The 23102-nt window shown below is 43.5% G+C and overlaps 1 protein-coding gene across 1 annotated transcript in view; it reads left to right on the forward strand.

Moving 5' to 3' along the window:
- Positions 1-23102, forward strand: part of LOC139280730 (dedicator of cytokinesis protein 4-like) — a 511619-nt gene that overhangs the window by 339598 nt on the left and 148919 nt on the right. The window contains exons 27-28 of the mRNA XM_070900388.1: positions 2640-2734; positions 11499-11574. Coding sequence (XP_070756489.1) covers positions 2640-2734; positions 11499-11574 — 171 coding nt within the window. The remainder of the gene's footprint in view (positions 1-2639; positions 2735-11498; positions 11575-23102) is intronic.

A 23102-nucleotide genomic window follows, 5' to 3' on the forward strand; every position in this document is an offset into this window, starting at 1 on the left:
TCATCAGACCCGCTTCCTTCAATTGGCCCGGGAAATGTACTGGGGAGGCTTAATAAACCTAATCAGCGGAAAATCATTTTGGACAGCGGGCTGGAGGTAGCCCCGAGGCCGGGACCCGCCACCGACATCGCCCGCCACGGACCTGCCGAGGTTAGTAAAATCCAGCCTCTTATTTTTGCCTGACTAGTCTACAAAAATTGCATTCGACTATCAGGAATCAAAAAGTGTATTCCTTTTCAATTTTCCCAGTCACGATCCATGATTTAAGTTACTTTGAATAAAAATCACCAAATCAACAATCAAGCATCAGAACGAGGAACAGCATGGAAAGAGATTGCAAAGTATAAGGGGGAAGGAGAGATAGTGCAGAGAGTGAGGGAGCAGACCGTAGACAGCAACATTATAGAGAATGAGTACTCTCAACTCTTTCACGGCAAACGAGCCAAAGGTGGGCAGCGGAAATGTTACAAGGACCTCAAAGCCTCCCTGAAAGTGCAACATCCCCACTGACACCTGGGAGTCCCTGGCCAAAGACTGCCCTAAGTGGAGGAAGTGCATCTGGAAGGGCGCTGAGCTCCTCGAGTCTTGATGCCGAGAGCATGCAGAAATCAAGCGCAGGCAGCGGAAAGAGCATGCGGCAAACCTGTCCCACCCACCCCTTCCCTCAAAGACGATCTGTCCCACCTGTGACAGAGTCTGTGGTTCTTGTATTGAACTGTACAACCACCTAAGAACTCATGCTAAGAGTGGAAGCAAGTCTTCCTTGATTCCGAGGGACTGCCTATGATGATGATGAGAGAATAAGAGAGGGCGCTCACGGAGAGTGAGGGGGTGTTGGAGGAGGTGATACCTTTAAGAGCGAAGGGAAGAGAGTAAATGGTAAAGGAGATGGTGCAGGGAGTGAAAGGAGAGAGACACAACAGAGAGAGAGAGAGAAGGTGCAGATACTATACCAAAATAATTCCAGGGCACCAACAAATCCCTTGGTTACAAGTAGCTTCCTAATCTGGTAACACTATTTACAGGAAAGCTTAATGTGGTCGGATTCTTGTTTTTAACAAAAACTCGTGTTGCAATGTTTTATCATTCATATAATTTGTTTAATTTGCAAACTGTAGTGCTCAGCTCGGAATATTGTCACTTTATTTTGTTTAGTGCAAAACCTCTTTTCAAGGATCATCCCAGATAATTGTCTCCTCCTGTCTCCCCCACTTAATGTGATTGCCAGTTTAAAAATTTGCATTGTTGAAACCAATAGATGAAGTTCCCAAACAGTTTTAACCACCAGATAGAGAACCAGCAATGGAGATGTGAGGACCACAATACAAAGTGATTCAGAAAAAGCTCTTTCTCAATAAAACATAATATAATAACTGTTTCTTGATGAGAATTTTGTATCTCTACTTTGGATCTGCTTGTGTCCGACTGCAGTGTTGACAATAACCTTACAGTGCAGTTTCTTACTGATGCATTTAAAATGACATTTTATTGTGACTTTAATATGAAAGAACCAAACTAAATACAACTAAAGTAGGAACCATTCTCAATGCTTCAATGTACAAATGGCAGAATCATGCATAAAACTGCCTAAAATCTTTCAGTTATGAAGAAAATAAATCAGTTGGGATTGAGATTGTAAAATGATGCAATTGGACTTCTGGTCCTTGCTAATGCCCAGTATTACTGTGTGGATCATCTATTGTCACAAAGTATAATTGCTCATTAAGAAATGTGTCTAACCAATTGCATGTATGATTATTCCAGATTTCTAGTTACCTAGATCATTGCTTATCCTGTTGGTAATGTGTTTGCTATCAGCTAATTTAAAAGATGGATATTTTTTTATGTAACAGATTATAGTTTTAAGATCTAATTGTGTATTCAGGGTTCCTGCAAAAATGAAAGTCTGGAGAATGAGCTGCCATGAATTAGCAAATGGATTTGTTCAACAGGAGAATGTTTAAATTCAGCAAACTGAGTTCTAAACAAATTGTGACATAATTAGCTTGGTATATTCTGAAGAAATAAAATGTCTGTATAAGTTAAAAAGAAACCACACAATATGTACAACTTAATTTCACGTAATGGTTGTTCCTACAATGCATACACGTGTATCAATACGTGCACTGTGAGAACACGAATGAATTGTAAGATTAATTGATCAATAACTCCAATGGTAACACATGTATTAATTCTTAAGTTCTGACCTTAATAATGAACTATCAAAGAGAAGAACAGTTAGTTATTGCACATTCTGACATAGTCCATGCACAAGAAAATTAGGCCACCAAAATGAGTCACATAAAGAACCAGTACTGAGTGAAATCTACCTTGCTGGGGGTCAATCAGACATTCCTTTCTGGAAAATGATTTGAGCCAAGTCTTACACAACCAGCTAAAGGTAACACAATATAGGAATGCAATCCTTTTCTGTTACCTTTCATGAAAATGCGGCCTCATATAAAGGTTGACATTTGATGCTCCATGGTGTGTGTTGTGAATGAATGGTCTTTCCCACCCCTGACCATAAACTACCCATTTCTGTCGAAGTGCTGAACCCAATAATTAGTTAACAGACTAGCTTCTGTGTGTTGTTGGCTTCTGTAAAATTAACATACAAATCTTATATTTTCCTTCAGGATTTTCTGCTGCAGATTTTTACAGTGTTTAAGATTCTTATAAGACCAGAGATATTTCCAAAAGACTGGACGATAATGCGCTTGGTTACCAACAAGTAAGATGGTATCTCCTTAGTTTAAGGTATATCAAATATTGTAGCGGTGCTTTTATGAGTGAAGGATATTAACTCATCAGCGCTGACTTTACAGCAAACGTTAGTTAAGTGAAACAAAGCGGTAGTGAACTATTCAATAGTCTGGAGTACACTGGACAAATTCAGATTTGTTACCTTAAGTTCTGGATTTCTGAATTTGAATTCCAGATTTGGGTTATCTATCTGTATAATAGAGTTTCATGTTCTGAGATTTCCCTGGAATACATGAAGGGGAGATGTCTGAGTTGAGGCAAATAGATAGATGTTCCAATATTAGATCATTTTTGCAATGAGAGCTACTTTATAAAGCTCTTCCCTAATAAATTCAGCAATATTCTATTTATTCTGTTTAATACGTTTTCGAGCAAGCCTCACAAACCAGAAATGAAGTGAGAATTCCTAGTGAGGATATATATAAAATATTATATAATAAATTCAGTATGTGGGCTATTTCATTGGAAATTTATTATATGTAAAGAAAGACTTGCATTTATGTACGCCTTTCATGACCACCGGACGTCTCAAAGTGCTTTACAGCCAATGAAGTACTTTTGGAGTGTTGTCACTGTTGTACTGTAGGAAAATCTGTTACTCCTGTAAATGGTGTTGTGATGGGCCTTTTTAGTGTTGAAGACATCACTCTATGTACAGTTTACATCTACATTACCTGGGTAGTGAACTGGAAAATCGAGTTGGTTCTATGATGAGTGGATAATCTGCTCTGCCAATTTACTGTACAGGCAGTGAAGATGAAAATTACTATCAATGTATGGCACACAACAACTGCTCTTTTATAACAAGGGTTTAACATCCTGAGATTGGACAATTCAGCCACCAGGCTCTCAGAAATTGTTCCAAATGCTTTCTGAAATGTTTTTCATCTGCATTTTTTTCCTCAGTGACTGAAATTTCTAATGTCCAAAATAAGGATTTGAACAAATTTTTAAAATTCAGTAAGTCATATATTTCACAACGCCAGGATTAAATGTATCCATTAAAATAATCTTTTTGTTCCTTTTAATGCATTCATCACAGTTTTTACTTGAAGGCTTGGGTTTGGACTTGACAGCCCAGCATTGGCAGTGGGTAATAACAGCGAATGAATGGGAAGGGTAGAGGACCACCCAGTGTGATGTGATCCCCCTCCAAAAGCATATGGAGGGAGCCATTAGAGAGCCTGGGTGTAGCCCTGCACCTCTGTGCCCTGATAGTGTTGGTAGAACACTGACAGCACAAATGTCAAAATAAAGTTGGCCATGGTCCCTTTAAGGAAACCGGCTGATGACACGTCATCAAATGATGTCACCAGACCCACTTCCTCTCATTGGCCGATAAACGCACTGGGCAGGCTTTACAAGCCTTATCAAGGGAAATTAATTTCAGAGTGGGCTGGAGACAGCAGTTAAATCGTGATCTGTCACCACGTTGCCCACCACGGACCCCCCAGGGTCAGCAAAATCATGGGCCTGGAAACTGAAAATATAAAAAATAGTAGTGAGCATAGATTTCAAAACGGAAGGTCATGCTTCACCAACCTTATTGCCTTTTTTGAGGAAATAACAGGAAGAGTAGACAAGGGTAATGCAGGAGATGTAATTTATCTAGATTTTCAAAAGGCCTTCGATAAGACTATGTAGTAGACTCATGACTCATGGAGTGAGGGCACAAGTACCAGAATGGATTGCAAGCTGGTTACAAATCAGAAAACAGAGAGCGGGGGTTAAGGGTAGTTACTCAGATTGGCAAAAGTTGGGAAGAGGTGTTCCACAAGGATCAGTGCTGGGACCGCTGTTGTTCATCATTTACATAAACAATTTAGACACGAGTACGATTTCAAAATTTGGGCATGACATCAAATTGGGGAATATAGTCCATAGTGAGGAAAACAGTGACAAAATACAAGAAGAAATGAAGAAACCTGCAGAATGGGCATTTATTTGGCAAATTATTTTCAATATAGATATGTGTAAGGTGGTGCATTTTTGCAGGAAGAATAAGGAGGCCACATACTCTTTTTTTTAAAATTAATTCATGGGATGTGGGCATCACTGGCAAGGCCAGCATTTGTTGCCTTGTTCCCTAATTGCCCTTGAGAAGATGGTGGTGAGCCGCCGCAATCCGTGTGGTGATGGTACTCCCACAGTGCTGTTTGGAAAATAAAAGAGTCTAAATGGGATAGAGGAACAAAGGGATCTAGGGGTGCAGATACACAAATCACTTGAGGTAGTAATGCAGGTTAATAAAGCACTTTTTTTTTAAAAAGCAGACAAAGCACTGGGGTTCATTTCTATTGGAATAGAAATGAAAAGCAGAGCCATTATGTTAATCTTGTACAGAATCTTTGTTAGACTGCAGTTGGAGTATTGTGCACAGTTCTGGTCTCCACATTATAAAAAGGATGTAAATGCACTAGAGAAAATGCAAAAGATTTACAAGGTTGATACCAGAGCTATTGAACAGGTTGAGGATCTTTTCTCGAGAAAGGGAAGACTGAGAGAGGTCTTTAAGATTAGAGACAATGGCCCCAAGTTTCCACATAATTTGCTCCTGATTTTTAGGAGCAACTGGTGTAGAACAGAGTATCTTAGAAATCGGAATTCTCGTCATTTAGTTTGCTCCAGTTCTAGTCAGTTAGAACAGTTTCACTTTGGAACAGAATTTTTTTTTCAAAAAGGGGGCGTGTCCGGCCACTTACGCCTGATTTCAAAGTTTCGTGAGTGAAAACTTACTCCAAACTAACTTAGAATGGAGTAAGTGAAGATTTTTGTACGCTTGAAAAAAACTTGTCTACACTTTAGAAAATCAGGCGCAGGTTACAAATTAGGCGTCGGGAACGAGGGGGGGGTGGGAAGGGAAGTCATTAAATTCTACAATAAATCCTTAGTTATACTTATACAAATATTAGACAAATAAATCCAACCTGAATAAAAATTTATAAGCAAAGAAAAGATTAAATAAACCATGTTCCTACCTGTGTGAAAGTTCTTCAGGCAGGCCTTTCAGGCAGCGGTTTGCCGTCGGGACCGAAGGCTGAACAGGCCGGGCCCGAGATTTCGGGCAGGGCCCATCCCCAGCACCAGATTTACAGGTAGGTGGCGTTGGGTCGGGTCGGGGAGGGAGATTCGGTTCGGGTCGGCGGTGGGGTGGTGGGGGGGCAGCAGGGAGAGGGAGAGTGAGGACAGGTCGGGAAGGGGGAGGTCAGGTCGGATCCAGTCCGGGGGCGGGAGTAGAGTCGAGTCAAGTCGGGGGGGAGCGGGAGCGGCGGTCGGGTCCGGTCCGGGGGTGGGCGGGGGGAAGCAGGAGCGGCAGCGGCAGTCGGGTCCAGTCCGGAGGGGAGTGGGGGGGGAGCGGGAGTCGGGAGGAAGCAGGAGCATTGCGTGGAAGGAGTTTTATTCACGCAGCCGCAGTGAGGCCATTCGGCCAGGGCTTGGGGTTGCGTGCTTCGGGCCCCTCCCACACTGTTTCGGGCGCCTGGAGCTACTGCACTTGCGTGCCCACTGTAGCGCGCATGTGCAGAGGTCTCGGCACTGTTTTCAGCGCAGGGACCTGGCTCCGCCCCCTACAGCTCCTGCTACGCCGCGCCGAGGGCCAGAGGACCTGCAGGGAGGTGGAAAATACGGAGGGTTTTTTTTAGGCGCACTTTGTGGCGCGAAAAACGGGCGTCCAGGTCGGGACTGCGCCGTTCTAGGCGCGGCTAAAAACTTGGGCCCAATATTTCTACTTATGGAGAGACTAAAACTAGGGGCTATAAATAAGAAATAGGAGCAGGAGAAGGCCATTTGGCCCCTCGAGCCTGCTACACCATTCGATAATATCATGGCTGATTTGTTTCTGGCATCAACTCCAGTTCCCTGCCCGCTCCCCATAACCCTTGACTCCCTCATCATTCAAAAATCTGTCTATCTCCAGCTTAAATAAATTCAATGACCCAACCTCCACAGCTCTCTGGGGTGGAGAATTGCAAAGATTCACGACCCTCTGAGAGAAGAAATTCCTCCTCACCTCCGTTTTAAATGAGCGACCCCTTATCCTGAAACTATGTCCCCTAGTCCTAGATTTCCCCCATGAGAGGAAACATCCTCTCTGCATCTACCCTGTCAAGCCTCCTCAGAATCTTATACGTTTCAATAAAGTCACCTCTCATTCTTCGGAACTCCAATGAGTATAGGCCCAACCTGTCTTCATAAGACAACTCTTTCATCTTAGGAATGAACCTCATGAACCTTCTCTAAACTGCCTCCAATGCAAGTATATCCCTCCTTAAATAAGGAGACCAAAACTGTACGCAGTACTCCAGGTCTGGTCCTGTACAGCTGTAGTAGGACTTCCCTACATTAATACTCCATCCCCCTTGCAATAAAGGCCAACATTCCATTTGCCTTCCTAATTACTTGCTGTACCTGCATGCTAATTTTTTGTGTTTCATGTACAAGGACCCCCAGATCCCTCTGTACTGCAGCATTTTGTAATCTCTCCCCCATTTAAATAATAATTCGCTTTTTTATTTTTCCTACCAAAGTGGATAACCTCACATTTTCCCACATTGTACTCAGCAGATTTGACCATATTACACTTGGTTACTTTATCCAATTCATTAATATAGAATGTAAATAGTTGAGACCCCAGCACTGATCCCTGTGGCACCCCACTAGTTACAGTTTCCAACCTGAAAATGACCCATCTACCCTGACTCTCTGTTTCGTGTCAATTAGCCAATCCTCTATCCATGCTAATAGATTACCACCAATCCCATGAGCTCTTAACTTGTGCATTAACCTTTTATATGGCACCTTATCGAATGCCTTCTGGAAATCCAAATACATGACATCTACTGGTTTCCCTTTATCCACCCTGCTCGTTACATCCTCAAAGAACTCCAGCAAATTTGTCAAACATTATTTCCCTTTCATAAAACCATGCTGACTCTGCTTGACTGTATTATGATTTTCTAAATGCCCTGCTACTACTTCCTTAATAATGGACTTAAGCATTCTCCCAATGACAGATGTTAGGCTAACTGGTCTTTAGATTCCTGCTTTCTGTCTCCTTCCTTTCTTAAATAGGGGCGTTACATTTGCTGTTTTCTAATCCGCTGGGACCTCTCCAGAATCTAAGGAATTTTGGTAGATTACAACCAATGCATCCACTATCTCTGCAGCCACTTCTTTAATACCCTAGGATGCAGGCCATCAGGTCCAGGTTCCTTGTCCGCCTTTAGTCTCATTAGTTTGTCCAGTATTTTTTCTCTAGTGATTGTTTTAAGTTCACCCCTGCCAAATATCCCTTTGATTATCAATTATTGGGATGCTTTTAGTGTCTTTTACCGTGAAGACAGATACAAAATATTTGTTCAAAGTTTCTGCCATTTCCCTGTTTCCCATTATTAATTCCGCAGTCTCATTCTCTATATAAGATAGTCACTAATAAATCGAATCAGGAATTCAGGAGAAACCTCTTTACCCAGAGAGAGGTTAGAATGTGGAACTCACTACCACAGTGATCTGCATTTAAGGGGAATCTAGATAGGCACATAAGGGAGAAAGCGGTAAAAGGATATATTGATAGGGTTAGATGAAGTAGGCTGGGAGGAGACTCCTGTGGAACATAAACACAGGTGCGGACCAGTTGGGCTGAATGGCCTGTTTCTGTGCTGTACATTCTATGTCCTTCTCAACCTCTCTGCAAGCTTGGACATGGTCGACCACAATATCCTCCTCCAACGCCCACATATTGCAGCTATGCACTGTAGATATGGAGATGTGATTGATGTCTCCTGTAGTAGCCTGCAAGGAGCCTGAAGCAAAACAGTTCCGGATGGTATTGTCTTTCAGAGCCCCCAGCAAAGCATAGCTGCCAGTCTGGAGTTAGACGCACTTGATAGAATCACAGAATAATGCAGCACAGAAGGAGACCATTCGACCCATCGTGCCTGTGCTGGCTCTTCAGTAGAGCTATAAATTAGTCTCATTCCCCTGTCCTTTCCCCGTAGCCCTGTCAATGTTTTCGCTTCATTTATCCAATTCTCTTTTGAATGTTACTTTTGAATCTGCTTCCATTACCCTTTCAGGTAGTGCATTCCAGATCACAACAACTCGGTGTTTAAAAAAAACAATGTGCTCATGTCACCTCCTGGTTCTTTTGACAATCACCTTGAATCTGTGGCCTCTGGTTACCGACCCTTCTGTCACTGAAAACAGTTTCTCCTTATTTACTCTATCACAGCCGTTCCTGATTTTGAATGCCTCTGTCAGATCTCCTTGACCTTCTCTGCTCTAAGAATAACCCCAGCTTTTCCAGTCTCTCCGCATAACTGAAGTCCCTCATCTCTGGTGCCATTCTAGTAAATCTCTTCTGCATCCTGTCCAAGGTCTTGACATCCTTGCTCAAGTGTGGTGCCCAGAAATGACACAATACTCCAGCTGAGGCCTAACCAGTGTTTTATAAAAGTATAACATTTATTAAAATTAATATCCAGCTTTAAGAGTATGGCCCAGAAATTTGGGTCATTTCACCTCCCGTTAGCGCCCCCGGAGGGCGATAACGAGAGGCGCTGCGCCGCTAACGACTCTCACTAAACTCGGCGGGAGTTTAGCAGCGACAGTAACCCATCGCGCCCCGCTCCACCACACCAGCAATGATGACGTCATCACCATGCGCAACTCCCCATTAGCACCCCGAACCCTAAATTGTGCATCGCCCCCTGAAGCTGCACCAGGCGATGCCAGCGACAGCTTCAAGGGACATGAACCGAGCTGCAGGCCGCTCGTGGGGTGATAATTTAATTTAATGTCGGTAAGAGCTCTTCCTGCGTAGCATTACTACGCTGCCCAGTGCGTGGCACTGCGCCCTGCTCCCAACCCGTCCGCCCCACTACTGCCCCCAAAAGGAAGTGGAACGTGTTATCTTGCGCTCCACTTCCTTTCGGGGGCGATAGCCCGAGTTTAGCTCGTGGGGCGGGACTTCCGCACCTGGTGCAAAATGTCCTGCCTCCCAAACAGGGCGCAACAGAATTTCACCCCTGAGTTCTGAATGAGCTGGTGTTCCAATTTGCAAATACAGTTATTGAGCATTTATACTTCAAGGTAACGGACACTACTTTGACAAATTTCATGATTGGAAACAAAACTCTTGTTTATCCCTGCTCCCGAAGGTCTCTGAGACTATTATACCATTACTGGCACTTGATTACGAACTTGGAAAATTCCAAGTGCTGATCGGAATGATTCTTCTTGAACTCAAGGTGGCATAAAGAGGCTGCTTAGTCCTTTCTGTGTAAACTTTGGCACAGGAATCGGGTCTGCCAACATAATTGGAGACCTTTACATTGATTCATAACAATCGAGGGGATGCAGCAAGAAGGTGGAGCGGGAATGTCGAGATGATACTTACGGGAGTTGCCAAAGGGTCTCTACAATTTTGAGAAGTTTAATGGTTTCCTGCTAACTTGGCATCTTCATCAGCAACGTTTTACACCTATATATTTGAAACAATAACCATTCTACTGCAAACTACAAGTGATAGATATATAGAGCCCAAGTTTCCACATGATTTGCGCCTGATTTTTAGGAGCAACTGGTGGAGAACGGACTATCTTAGAAATCGCAATTCTCCACATTTTTTTTTCTGCAGTTCTAGTCAGGTAGAACAGTTCTACTTTGGAACAGAATTTTTTCTTCAAAAGGGGGCGTGTCCGGCCACTGACGCCTGATTTGAAAGTTTCCACAGTGAAAACGTACTCTAAACTAACTTAGAATGGAGCAAGTAAAGATTTTTGTAGAATTGAAAAAACCTGTTCTACACATAAAAAAATCAGGCGCAGGTTACAAATTAGGCGTCCAGAACGAGGTGGGGGAGGGGGGGGAAGGGAAGTCATTAAATTCTACAATAAATCCTTATTTATACTTCTACAAATATTATACAAATAAATCCAACCTGAATAAACATTTATAAGCAAAGAAAAGATTAAATAAACCATCTTCCTACCTGTGTGAAAGTGCTTCAGTCAGCTCAGCGATGTGGCGTCGTTCCCGCGAACGGGAGGGAGGGGCAGGCAGGCAGTAACCAGGCAGCAAGCAGCCTTCCACTTGAGGTGGAAGCCTTACAGTCAGCTCAGCGTCGTTCCCGCGAATGGGAGGGAGGGAGGGGCAGTAAGCAGGAATCCTCAGTGCTGATGTGCTGATGGTAATGTTGTTTTATTAAAAAATGTTCAAAAATTAAACAGCTACAAAGAACTACAAAAATGGTCGAGTACCAATGTTTCCTTCACACTGCGCGTGTGCCAACGCGCACGCGCAGCGTTGCCGGCAGGAAAAAACTAATTTAAATAGTACCCGCCCCCTCCCACTTACAAAATCGGCGCGAGTGTAGGCTCCGCCCCCCTGGGCGCCGCGCCAAACAGACAAGGAGCTGCAGGGCACTCCAGAATCGCGCGTTTTTTTCCGGCGCCGTTTTAGGCGCGAAAAACGGGCGCCCAGCTCGGAGGGGCGCCCGTTTTTTATCGTGTGGAAACTTGGGCCCATAATACTGATTTTATAGTAGTCAGTGTATAAAGGACATATCTACATATTGCAACAAATGTAAGCACAGATTGCAGTGCTAAACATGACATGTCTACCTGTTAGTAGGATATTTTTAATTAGATACCAATGTTTTTACTCCAGGATGTATGGCTGGTACCAGTTGATCACAACTTCAGGAGCTGATTCCTGCTTTTCTCTTCTTTCAGTGTGATCATCACTACAATTCTATATCTCTCTGATGCACTTAGAAAAAATTTTCTAAATGAAAGCTTTGACTTCAAGGTATGGTGATTTTAATTTTAGGTTATAAACCCATTTTGGGTTTGCGGCTAGCTGCCTTTAGGCTGTGTGTGTTTTATGTATGAACATAATTGTGGTTTCAGTTCTGCTAGATCTGTCTCGTGTATCTGCTGAGCAGGGTTGCAGTAACTAACAATGTTAGTATTGTTTAGGGGAATTTTTTTCATTGATATTAGTCCTGTGACGACATTTTTTTTTGGTGGGTGTGATTTACATTCTGTTTAAAGGAATACGGCAGGGGTAGCTGAGAAACATCCTGGGGTAATTTTAATCCCCCAGTATGGATGAGACAGTGTCGGGGAGGGGGATTAAATTGTTAAAAATGGGAAACCTGATCCCAACCCACCGCATATGTGCCTACTTCCAGTTTAACTGAAATAGTCATGGCGTCGGACGAGTAGACTGCTCCTGAGAGGCAGATCGGTAATTATAGTATTTAAATGAGGCTTCGTGCCTCAGAATTTTAACAGCAATTTGGATTTAATGGCTGCGGGCTGGGTTTCCCAGGGCTCAGGAAACCCGGCAGCTGAAAGGAGGCAGGAGCTGCCAGATCCAGCTAGGAGTGGTTTTCACCACCGCTTGTGGGCAAGGAGGAGCAGGAGTGCAAACCTGCCACAACCTGTCTCCCCCCTCGCGATCTTCAGATTCCCTCTCCCCTCAATCTCTCAGATCCCCCTCCCTACCTATTCCTCCATGTCTGCCATGCTCTGAGCACTGCCCCCTTCCCCCCCCCCCACCACAACTCCCGATCTTCTCAATTGCTGGGGTCGATCCCCAGTGGTCCCCGGCTGCTGCCTTGTAGCACAGGCTTTGCCCAACAGGCCAGTTGCAGAGTGGGATATGGAATAATGAGATCTTGCCATTAAATTCAGCAAGACCTCCGAGTTCTCAGAATTTCTGGATTTCCTGCCCACTAATAGGCGCCCCTGCTCCCTCCCTACATCCCTGTAAATATTGGGCCCCATATTTTTGAGCCTTCTCTTGGAAACTAGCATTTCCTAAGGCCAAAAACAAATTCCTTTGCTGTAGATGGAGGAAAGTGTAAGTGGGATGAATTAACCACTTCCAACACATATGTGCCAGCAGGGTTAGTCCTGCTGCGACTGGTAGTTGTCTTGTTTCTCAAAGCATTGCTATGCATATTCAGACACTAACAGGACATGTCATAAATCTGGTAAGCAAACACTTCAATCTATGCTGTGACTGGAATATATAAACTCAGGCATGGGGTGTGGGTTGGGGTTTATGTAAGCTAGTTTCAATATGCTTCATGATGCATACGCTTTTCTGAGATGCTGTGCTGGCTCCAGCATTTAACTGAAAGCAATACAGCACTATTCCAGCATTGAATCGCCCACTCACTGAAGTGAAAGCAATCGAATTGCATTGCAGTTTAGGGGGGCCAAAATTGCCCCTTTCGATAATGTCTCTGAACGTTGAAAGTGGCGGCGACCATGGAGCGGCACGGAATGGCCGGCGACTCTCCGTGGAGGGATCACCGTGTTAGAAATTGTCCTTCCTCAGGAGCGGAGCGGTGTCCGGGACCGCTCCGTCCATTTTCCTGCCATGGCGTGCAAGCACCGATACCTTACCTTCTGGCGGGGGCCTCCTCACGAAATTGCCCCGCGGAAGCAGCCCCGCCTCTGTCCGGTGCCCCCGACAGCTTTGGTGCACCCTGAAAGGGGAGGGCACGCTACCATGTTGTTTTTGTTTGTCGACTGACTGCCAGGTGGGGGCAAGTGTAAGTGGGATGAATTAACCAATGCCAGCCTGGCACCCCCTCTTGGGTGCCAGGCCGCTGGCCCAGCCAAAACACTCCCTGGTGGCCAAGTGGACCTAACTAAAATTAATGCAGAGTTCGCAGCGGCTCTCTGCTTTAACTGTAGGGGAGAGACGTTGTGATGCGCCAACATGATGACGTCATCAGCAGGGCACTGATGATGGACAGCTGCGGACACTCCGTCCCGCCCCGCTAGTGATGGCCACTGCTCTCCACTCTCACTTCTGCCCCCAATGATGATTCTCTTCCACCCTGCTGGAAAAAAACCCCGAGGAGCTGAATTTCGCCGGTTATGCCACCGAGTCCATTGCAGCAGCCAGAACACTTCAAAAAGGGTAGGTGTGCCCCGTTTCCGGTGGAGGGCAATTTCTACCCCCAGGTGTCCTATTTAGGATTTCTATGCTAAATTTGCACAGATACAGCCATCAATGTGGAACACAAGTCCTAACCAAGGATATAAACTTAAACTCTTTGATTCTCCAAAAGCACAAACAGGATTAGTGTAACCATCACAGGGTTGCCATGTCCATTTTGAAAGACCCGAGGTGCCTAAACATCATGAGAGCATAGGATCACTGGACACTGAATGTAACATTATGCTCGTTCAGAATTTAATGCTGAACCGAGTGTACATACATTTGAAAACAAGAGCATACTAGCAGTCTCTTCGTTACTGAAATGTGAAAAATTGAAAACAAATTGAGCATAGCATGATGACACAAACATTGCCGCTTCAGTGGAGTGGTAGGACATGGGTATAAATCCAAAATATGTTACTGATCCCAACTGTGCCATTATGTGAGTCATTTCCCCACAGGTAGTGATTGGAGATGATACACTCCAGTCTGCTCTCATACTCCGGGCAGTGAAGTGGCAGAGGCCTGAAAGCACATCACCCAACAGCCTTACAAGCTAAAAATTGAGCATTATGAAGGGGACTGGCAGAAAAGACTGTTTTAAACCCCATGGTTAAATAGCTGATCGTACACTTTCCCTTTCAAATCTCAGCAGTATACTTCAGTGGGTCACTGCTGAATTTAAACTCCTTGAATAATCAGTACACTACAAATTACTCTACATATATTTACGATCAGATTATGTGTACAGTACATTGTGAAAAATAATACCTGATAATTTACTTGTAGATTTCAGAATGTTCAATGAAAAAGCAATCTGTCAATGAAAGCTGTGCCTAACTGTATGTACAGAATATCATTTTAATCACGTACAGAACTTAAATAACAGAAAATAGATGTTACATTGTGGAAATTGAGTGAAAGCAAAATCAATATTGTTTCATCATTAACAAACACTGAAAATTTTCAAATGATTAAACTTAAATTAAAATGATTGATTTTTTTTTTAAGTATCTCATCACAACTGAATTGGGGGTCGAACTGAAAAACAAAAAAGGGGCAATCACACTGCTGGGAGTGTACTATAAACCCGCAAACAGTGAGAGGGAGATAGAAGAGCAAATATGTCGGCAGATTTCTGAGAAGTGCAAAAGCTATAGGGCAGTAGTGGGGGATTTCAACTACCCTAATATTAACTGGGATAAAATTGGTGTGAAGGGTATAGAGGGTGCGGAATTCCTAAAATGCATTCAGGATAACTTTTTTAGCCAGTTTGCAGCAAGCCCAATACGGGAGGGAACAGTTCTGGATTTAGTTTTAGGGAATGAAGCTGGGCAGGTGGAAGGGGTATTAGTGGGAGAGCATTTAGGTGCTCGTGACCATAATTCAGTTAGATTTAAGGTAGTTATGGAAAAGGACAAAGATAGACCAGGAATAAAAGTTCTAAATTGAGGAAAAGCCAATTTTGCTAAGCTGAGAGGTGATTTAGCTATAATGGACTGGAAACAGCTACTTGAAGGTAAATGTCAGCGCAGTGGGAGGCATTCATAGAGGAGATCCGGAGGGTTCAGACCAAATATGTGCCCTTAAAGAAAAAGGGTGGGACTAACAAATCTAGAGCTGCCTGGATGTCAAGGGACATACAGGGTAGGATAAAGAAAAAAAGGGAGTCTTATGACTGATAGCGAGGGCTAAATACTGCAGAATCTTTAGAAGAGTATCGAAAGTGCAGGGGTGAAAATAAAAAAGATATTGGGAAAGCAAAGAGAGAGCATGAAAAATTCTTGGCAAGTGAAATCAAGAAAAACCCAAAGATGTTTTGTAAATATATTAAGAGCAAGAGGATAACTAAAGAAAAGGTAGGGCCTATTAGAGACCAGGAGGGTAATCTGTGTGGGGAGGTGGGAGATGTGGGTATGGTTCTTAATGAGCACTTTGCATCTGTTTTCACAAAAGAGTGGAGCGATGCAGGCATTGCTATCGGGGAGGAGGAGTGTGAAATATTAGATGAAATAAACATAGTGAGAGGAGGTATTAAGGGGTTTAGCAGCTTTGAACATGGATAAGTCCCCAGGTCCGGATGAAATGTATCCCAGGTTGTTAAGTAAAGCAAAAGAGGAAATAGCAGAGGCTCTGACTATCATTTTCCGATCCTCTCTGGCTTCAGGTATGGTACTGGAGGACTGCTAATGTGGTACCTTTGTTAAAGAAGGGAGAAAGGGATAGACTGAGTAATTACAGGCCAGTTAGCCTAACCTCGATGGTGGGAAAATTATTGGAAAGAATTCTGAAAGACAGGATAAATCTTCATTTAGAAAGACACAGATTAATCCAGGACAGTCAGCACGGATTTGTTCAGGGAAGGTCGTGTCTGACTAACTTGATTAAATTTTTTAAAGAGGTAACAAAGAGGGTCGATGAGGGTAGTACATATGATGTAGTGTATATGGATTTTGGCAAGGCTTTTGATAAGGTCACACATGGCATACTGGTCACGAAAGTAAAAGCCCATGGGATCCAGGGCAAAGTGGCAAGTTGGATCCAAAATTGGCTCAAAGGCAGGAAGCAGAGGGTAATGGTTGCTGAGTGTTTTTGTGACTCGAAGGCAGGGCTCAGTACTAGGTCCCTTGCTTTTTGTGGTATACATCAGTGATCTAGACCTGAATATAGGGGGTATGATTAAGAAGTTTGCAGATGATACTAAAATCGGCTATGTGGTTGATAATGAAGAAGAAAGCCGTAGACTGCAGGAAGATATCAATCAACTGGTCAGGTGGGCAGAACAGTGGCAAATGGAATTTAAGCCAGAGAAGTGTGAGGTAATGCATTTGGGGAGGGCTAACAAGGAAAGGGAATACACATTAAATGGTAGGACATTGAGAAGTGTCAAGGAACAAGGAGACCTTGGAGGGCGTGTTCACAAATCCCTGAAGGTAACAGGTCAGGTGGTTAAGGTGGTTAAGAAAGCATACAGAATGCTTATCTTTATTAGCCGTGGCATAGAATACAAGAGCAGGGGGAGTTATGCTTGAACTGTATAAATCACTAGTTAGGCCACAGCTAGAGTACTGCAGCAGTTCTGGTCACCACATTACAGGAAGGATGTGATTGCACTCGAGAGGGTACAGAGGAGATTTATGAGGATGTTGCCGGGAATGGAGAATCTAAGCTATGAGGAAGATTACATAGGCTGGGTTTGTTTTCCTTGGAACAGAGGAGGCTGAGGAGAGACCTCATTGAGGTGTATAAAATTATGAGGGGCCTACATATAGTGGATAGAAAGGGCCTAGTTCCCTTAGCAGAGGGGTCAACAACTTGGGGGCATAAATTTCAAGTAATTGGTAGAAGGTTTAAAGGGGACTTGAGGGGAACTTTCTTCACCCAGAGCATTGTGGGGGTCTGGAACTCGCTGCCTGAAAGCGTGGTCGAGGCAGAACTCCTCACCACATTTAAAAAGGATGTGCAGTTGAAGTGCTGTAACCTGCAGGGCTACGGACCTACAGCTGGAAAGTGGGATTAGGCTGGATAGCCTCTTGTTGGCCGGCACAGACACGATGAGCCGAAATGGCCTCCTTCGTGCTGTAAATTTCTATGATTCTATGACAAGTAAAGCAACCCTTCCACCAAATACCAGTGGAGTTGCTTATATAGATCTTGATGTGCAGGAACATGGCTGTAAATGTACTAAAGGCTCGAAGCCATTTTTAGAAGTACTTTTACACAACAAAGCTCACATCAGTGCAAAATGATTTTGGTTTTATACAACATCAATCAGCTGTTCAGGTTCAGAGGTGAAGCAGACTCCTGACACACGGAATCCAGCTCGGCTTCATTTCAGTGTCGGGCCAGGCCTTGATTCTGGATTCAGGTTGTATTTACACTCCAACTGCAGCATTAGTGCAAAGTGAAACTGTGTCACACCATTGTAGTGTAAATGCACCTTTAATTTACATTAAATATTAACATCTGAAAGGTTGATGAATCAAGATCTTTGAGTTTATTGTACTAAAAATCATACAAAGTAATTGTGGGAACTGAACTTTGTCTATGTCATTGGTGGCCATGCCTTCAGCTGCTTAGACTCAAGCTCAGGAACTCCCTCCCTAAACCTCTCTGCCTCTCTACCTCTCTTTCCTCCTTTAAGATGGTCCTTAAAACCTATCTCTATCTGCCATAATTTCCTCTTATGTGACTCAGTGTGAAATTTATTTGTTTTGTCTTATAACACTGTTGAAATGCCTTGGGATGTTTTACTATATTAAAGGAGCTATATAATACAAATTCTTGAATGGAGAGAATAACTCATTGCCAAAATCCTGGTTAAACAGATAGATTAGATAGCAGTGAGAATTTTCCAGCCATTGACTGCAAATCATTTCTCAAACTTAAAGTAGTAACATTAACAGTTATCCGCTGTTGACACAATTAGCATCACCGGCATGGAATGCACTTGTGGATGACTTCACCACTGAACTGTTGCAGTCACAAGAATTGACTAAAAGGCGATTTTCAATCCACTTATTGTTTTAATCAGAATTCACCATTCAGAGAATCGTGAAGTCGGCTTCACATCATTCCACTAATGGGTTCATGTACCAGCTCATTACACCACAAGATTTGCTTAAATTTCATTTTCATTTTCAACATCTATTTTGTTTCATGAAATTTTTGCGAGTGGATAGGAAATGATACTTTCATGAAACAGAGCACCATGGAGATTTCAAGGCGTGATGTGTTTAAAGCTGTTGATGACAAAAAAAAATGTGTAATTCATATTTGCTCAATATTTTGAAGAACAGACTATATTGTGGGATTGCTTAGTTCTGTCTATAGCATGCTGCTTCACAGCATGCTGTAGACTGCTGTGATCCCACAATCAACAGATCAGATCAGTCCTGCCATGTCCAGTTGTGAATGGTGGTGGACAATTAAACAACTAACTGGAGGAGATGGCTCGATAAATATCCCTATCCTCAATGATGGCGCAGCCCAGCATGCGTGTGCAAAAGGCAAGGCTGAAGAGTTTGCAACCATCTTCAGCCAGAAGTGCCAAGTGGAAGATCTATATTGGCCTCCTTCTAAGGTGCCCACCATCAATGAAGCCAGTCTTCAGCCAATACAATTCACTCCACGTGATATCAAGAAACGGCTGAGCGCACTGTGTACAGCAAAGGCTAAGGGCCCCGACAACATCCCGGCTGTCGTGCTGAAAATGTGTGCTCCAGAAGTAGCCATGCCTCTAGCCAAACTGTTCAATACAGCTTCAACAATGTGAAAAACTGCCCAGGTATGTCCTGTCCACATAAAGCAGGACAAATCCAATCCGGCCAATTACCGCCCCATCAGTCTACTCTCAATCATCAGAGGTGTTGTCGACAGTGTTATCAAGCGGCATTTACTCACCAATAACCTGCTTACCAAAGCTCAGTTTGGGTTCTGCCAGAACCATTCGGCTCCAGATGCCATTACAGCCTTGGTCCAAACAGGGAGAGCTGATTTCGAGAGGTGAACTGATAGTGACTGCCCTTGACATCAAAGCAGCGTTTAACCGACCCACACAGCAATATGTGTGCACACTAGGTCCATGCAGCAGAGCAGGTCTCCAGTCGTCCTGCCATTGGCATTGGATAAAGGCCTAGCTCTGTCAAGCCCGTGTGATGGCTGATGTGCAACAGTCACCACACATTAACAAATTCCCAGCACAGGCATCTTCCATCCCTCGAATTCAGGACTAGAATATCGAGTCCTTCATTGAAACATCTGTGAACTCATTCCTTTTGGTGTGAAAGCAAGTCATCCTCGTTCAAGGGACCGCCTATGATGATCATGATTTGACAGTGTGTGGCATCAAGGAACTCCAGTAAAATTGAAGTCAATGGGAATCAGGGCAGAAACTTTCCACTGGCTGGAGTCATACCCAGCACAAAGGAAGATGTTGTGGTTGTTGGTCAATCATGACTGCCCCAGGACAGCGCTGCAGGAGTTCCTCAGGGCAGTGTCTTATGCCCAACCATCTTCAGCTGCTTCATCAATGACCTTCCCTCCATCATATGGTCAGACATGGGGATGTTCGCTGATGACTGCACAGTGTTCAGTTCCATTCGCAACTCCTCAGATAATGGAGCCGTCATGCCAGCATGCAGCAAGACCTGGACGGCATTCAGGTTTGAGTTGATAAATGGCAAGTAACGTTCACGCCACACAAGTGCCGGGCAATGACTATCTCAAACAAGCGAGAGTCTAACCACTGCCCCTTGATATTTAACAGCATTACCAACACCAAATCCCCCACCATCAACATCCTGGGGATCACCATTAAACAGAAACTTAAACTGGACCAGCCACATAAATACTGTGGCAACACGAGCAGGTCAGAGGCTGAGTATTCTGCAGCGAGTACTCACCTCCTGACTCCCTAAAGCCTTTCCACCATCTGCAAGGCACAAGCTCAGGAGTGTGATGGAATACTCTCCACTTGCCTGGATGAGTGCAGCTGGAACAAAAGTTAAGAACCTCAACATCAGCCAGGACCAGGCAGCCCGCTTGATTGGCACATCATCCACTATCTTAAACATTCACTCCCTCCACCACCGGTGCACAGTGGCTGCAGTGTGTACCATCTACAGGATGCACTACAGCAACTTGCCAAGACTTCTTCGGCAGCATCTCCCAAACTCGCAACCTCTACCACCTAGAAGGACAAGGGCAGCAGGCACATGGAAGCCATCACCTGCAAGTTCCCCTCCAAGTTACACACCATCCTGACATGGAAATATAGCGCCGTTGCTTCATCGTTGCTGGATGAAAGTCCTGGAACTCCCTCCAGGACTGTAGGGTTCAAAAAATTGGCTCACCACCACCTTTTTGGAGGCATTTAGGGATGGGCAATAAATGCCAGCCTTGCCAGCAACGCCCACATCCCAGGAACAAATAAAAAAAGAAAAACTGGAATGTTGTATCTGTTTGTAGCATTGCCTTCATTTATATTTTTACGTTTCAGATATATACAGATTTTTGCTGGTAAGTTACTCAACCCTGCCTATTTACAGTGCTACTGTACAGCTACTGTACGCAGCTGTATGTGTCTGAGTAAAGGTTTGAGAGTGTATGTCACATTCTAGACATTACACTTCAAAGTGTTGAAGTATTTATTTTTAAACAGAAACTAAGTCAGTCATTTCATGTTACAATCACAAACATTCATCAAAAAATGAATTGCTGAACCACTCCATTGTGTTCTCGACAATCCAGCTTTATATCTGACCATTCGCTGTAAATTTACAGCACCTTCCAACCAACAACTATCCCTCGCTAAATAACAATTAAATTCTAATTGATCTTGAGCTGTATTTCTCAGCAACAATTAGACTTTGAAACTGTAAAGCGAGAGGTTAGCTCATATATATGTCTGCCTTAGTCACACAATAATACGTTGTACGTTACATGATGTAATGATCCTATTATCATAAAGTAGCCAACTTACAGTGAAAAGTATCGTGCAAGATTTCTGCAGGGATATAAGAACATAGAAATAGGAGCAGGAGTAGGCCATTTGGTCCCTCGACCATTCAATAAGATTTAGCCTGATCTGATCTTGGCCTCAACTCCACTTCCCCGCCCGCTCCCCCTAACCCTTGACTCCCTTATCATTCCAAACCTGTCTATCTCCACCTTAAATATATTCAATGACCCAGCCTCTACAGCTCTCTGGGGAAGAGAATTCCAAAGATTCGCGACCCTCAGAGAAGAAATTTCTCCTCATTTCCGTTTTAAATGGGCGACCCCTTATTCTGAAATTATGTCCTCTTGTTCTAGATTCCCCCAGGTGGGAAACATCTTTTCTGCATCAACCCTGCCAAGCCCCTTCAGAATGTTACATGTTTCAATAAGATCATCTCTCATTCTTTTAAACTCAAATGACACGAGACCCAACCTGCTCAACCTTTCTTCATAACACAACTCCTTCATCTTAAGAATCAACCTCGTTAACCTTCTCTGAACTGCCTCCAATGTAAGTATATCTTGCCTAAAATGAGACCAAAATTGTACATAGTACTCCAGGTGTGGTCTCACAGTTGTAGCAGGACTTCCCTACTTTTATACTCCATCCCCCTTGCAATAAAAGCCAATATTCCATTTGCCTTCCTACTTATTTGCTGTACCTGCATGCTAACTTTTTGTGTTTCATGTACAAGGATCCCCAGATCACTCTGTACCTCAGCATTTTGTAATCTCTCCCCCATTTAAATGATTTGCTTTTTTATTTTTCCTAGCAAAGTGGATAACCTCACATTTTCCCACATTGTACTCATCTGCCAGATTTTTGCCCACTCACTTAGCTTATCTATATCCCTTTTGCTAATTTTTTGCATCCTCCACACAATTTGCTTTCCCACTTATCTTTGTACCATCAGTAAATTTGGCTACATTACACTTGGTCCCTTCATACAAGTAATTAATATAGATTGTAAATAGTTGAGGCCCCAGCACCGATCCCTGCGGCACCCCACTAGTCACTGTTTGCCAATCGGAAAATGACCCATTTATCTCGACTCTCTCTTTTCTGTTAGTTAGCCAATCCTTTATCCATACCCCCAGCCCCGTGAGCTCTTATCTTGTACAGCAACCTTTTATGTGGCATCCTATCAAATGCCTTCTGGAAATCCAAATCCACAACATCTATTGGTTCCCCTATATCCACCTTGCTCATTTCATCCTCAAGGAAATCCAGCAAATGTGTCAAACACGATTTCCCTTTCATTAAACCACGCTGACTCTGCTTGACTGTATTATGATTTTCTAAATGTCCTGCTACCACTTCCTTAATAGTGGACTCCAACATTTTCCCAATGATAGATGTTAAGCTAACTGGTCTAGAGTTGCCTGCTTTCTGTCTCCCTCCTTTCTTAAATAGGGGCATTACATTTGCAGTTTTCCAATCTGCTGGGTCCTCCTCCGAATCTAGGGAATTTTGATAGATTACAACCAATACATCCACTACCTCTGCAGTCGTTTCTTTTAAGACCCGAGGATGCAGGCCATCAGGTCCAGGGGACTTGTCCACCTTTAGTCCCATTAGTTTGCCTAGCACTTTTTCTCTAGTAATAGCGATTGTTTTAAGCTCTCCCATTGATTATCAATTATTGGGATGCTTTTAGTGTCTTCTACAGTGAAGAGCGATACAAATTATTTGTTCAAAGTCTTTGCCATTTCCCTGTTTTCCATGATTAATTCCCCAGTCTCATCCTCGAAGGGACCAATGTTTACTTTAGCTACTCTTTTTATAAACCTGTAGATGCTCTTACTGTCTGTTTTTATATTTCTTGCTAATTTACTCTCAAACTATCTTCTCTCTTTTTTCAGTCATCTTTTGC

Source organism: Pristiophorus japonicus, chromosome 15, assembly GCF_044704955.1.
Source record: "Pristiophorus japonicus isolate sPriJap1 chromosome 15, sPriJap1.hap1, whole genome shotgun sequence".
Classification (NCBI taxonomy): Eukaryota; Metazoa; Chordata; class Chondrichthyes; family Pristiophoridae; genus Pristiophorus; species Pristiophorus japonicus.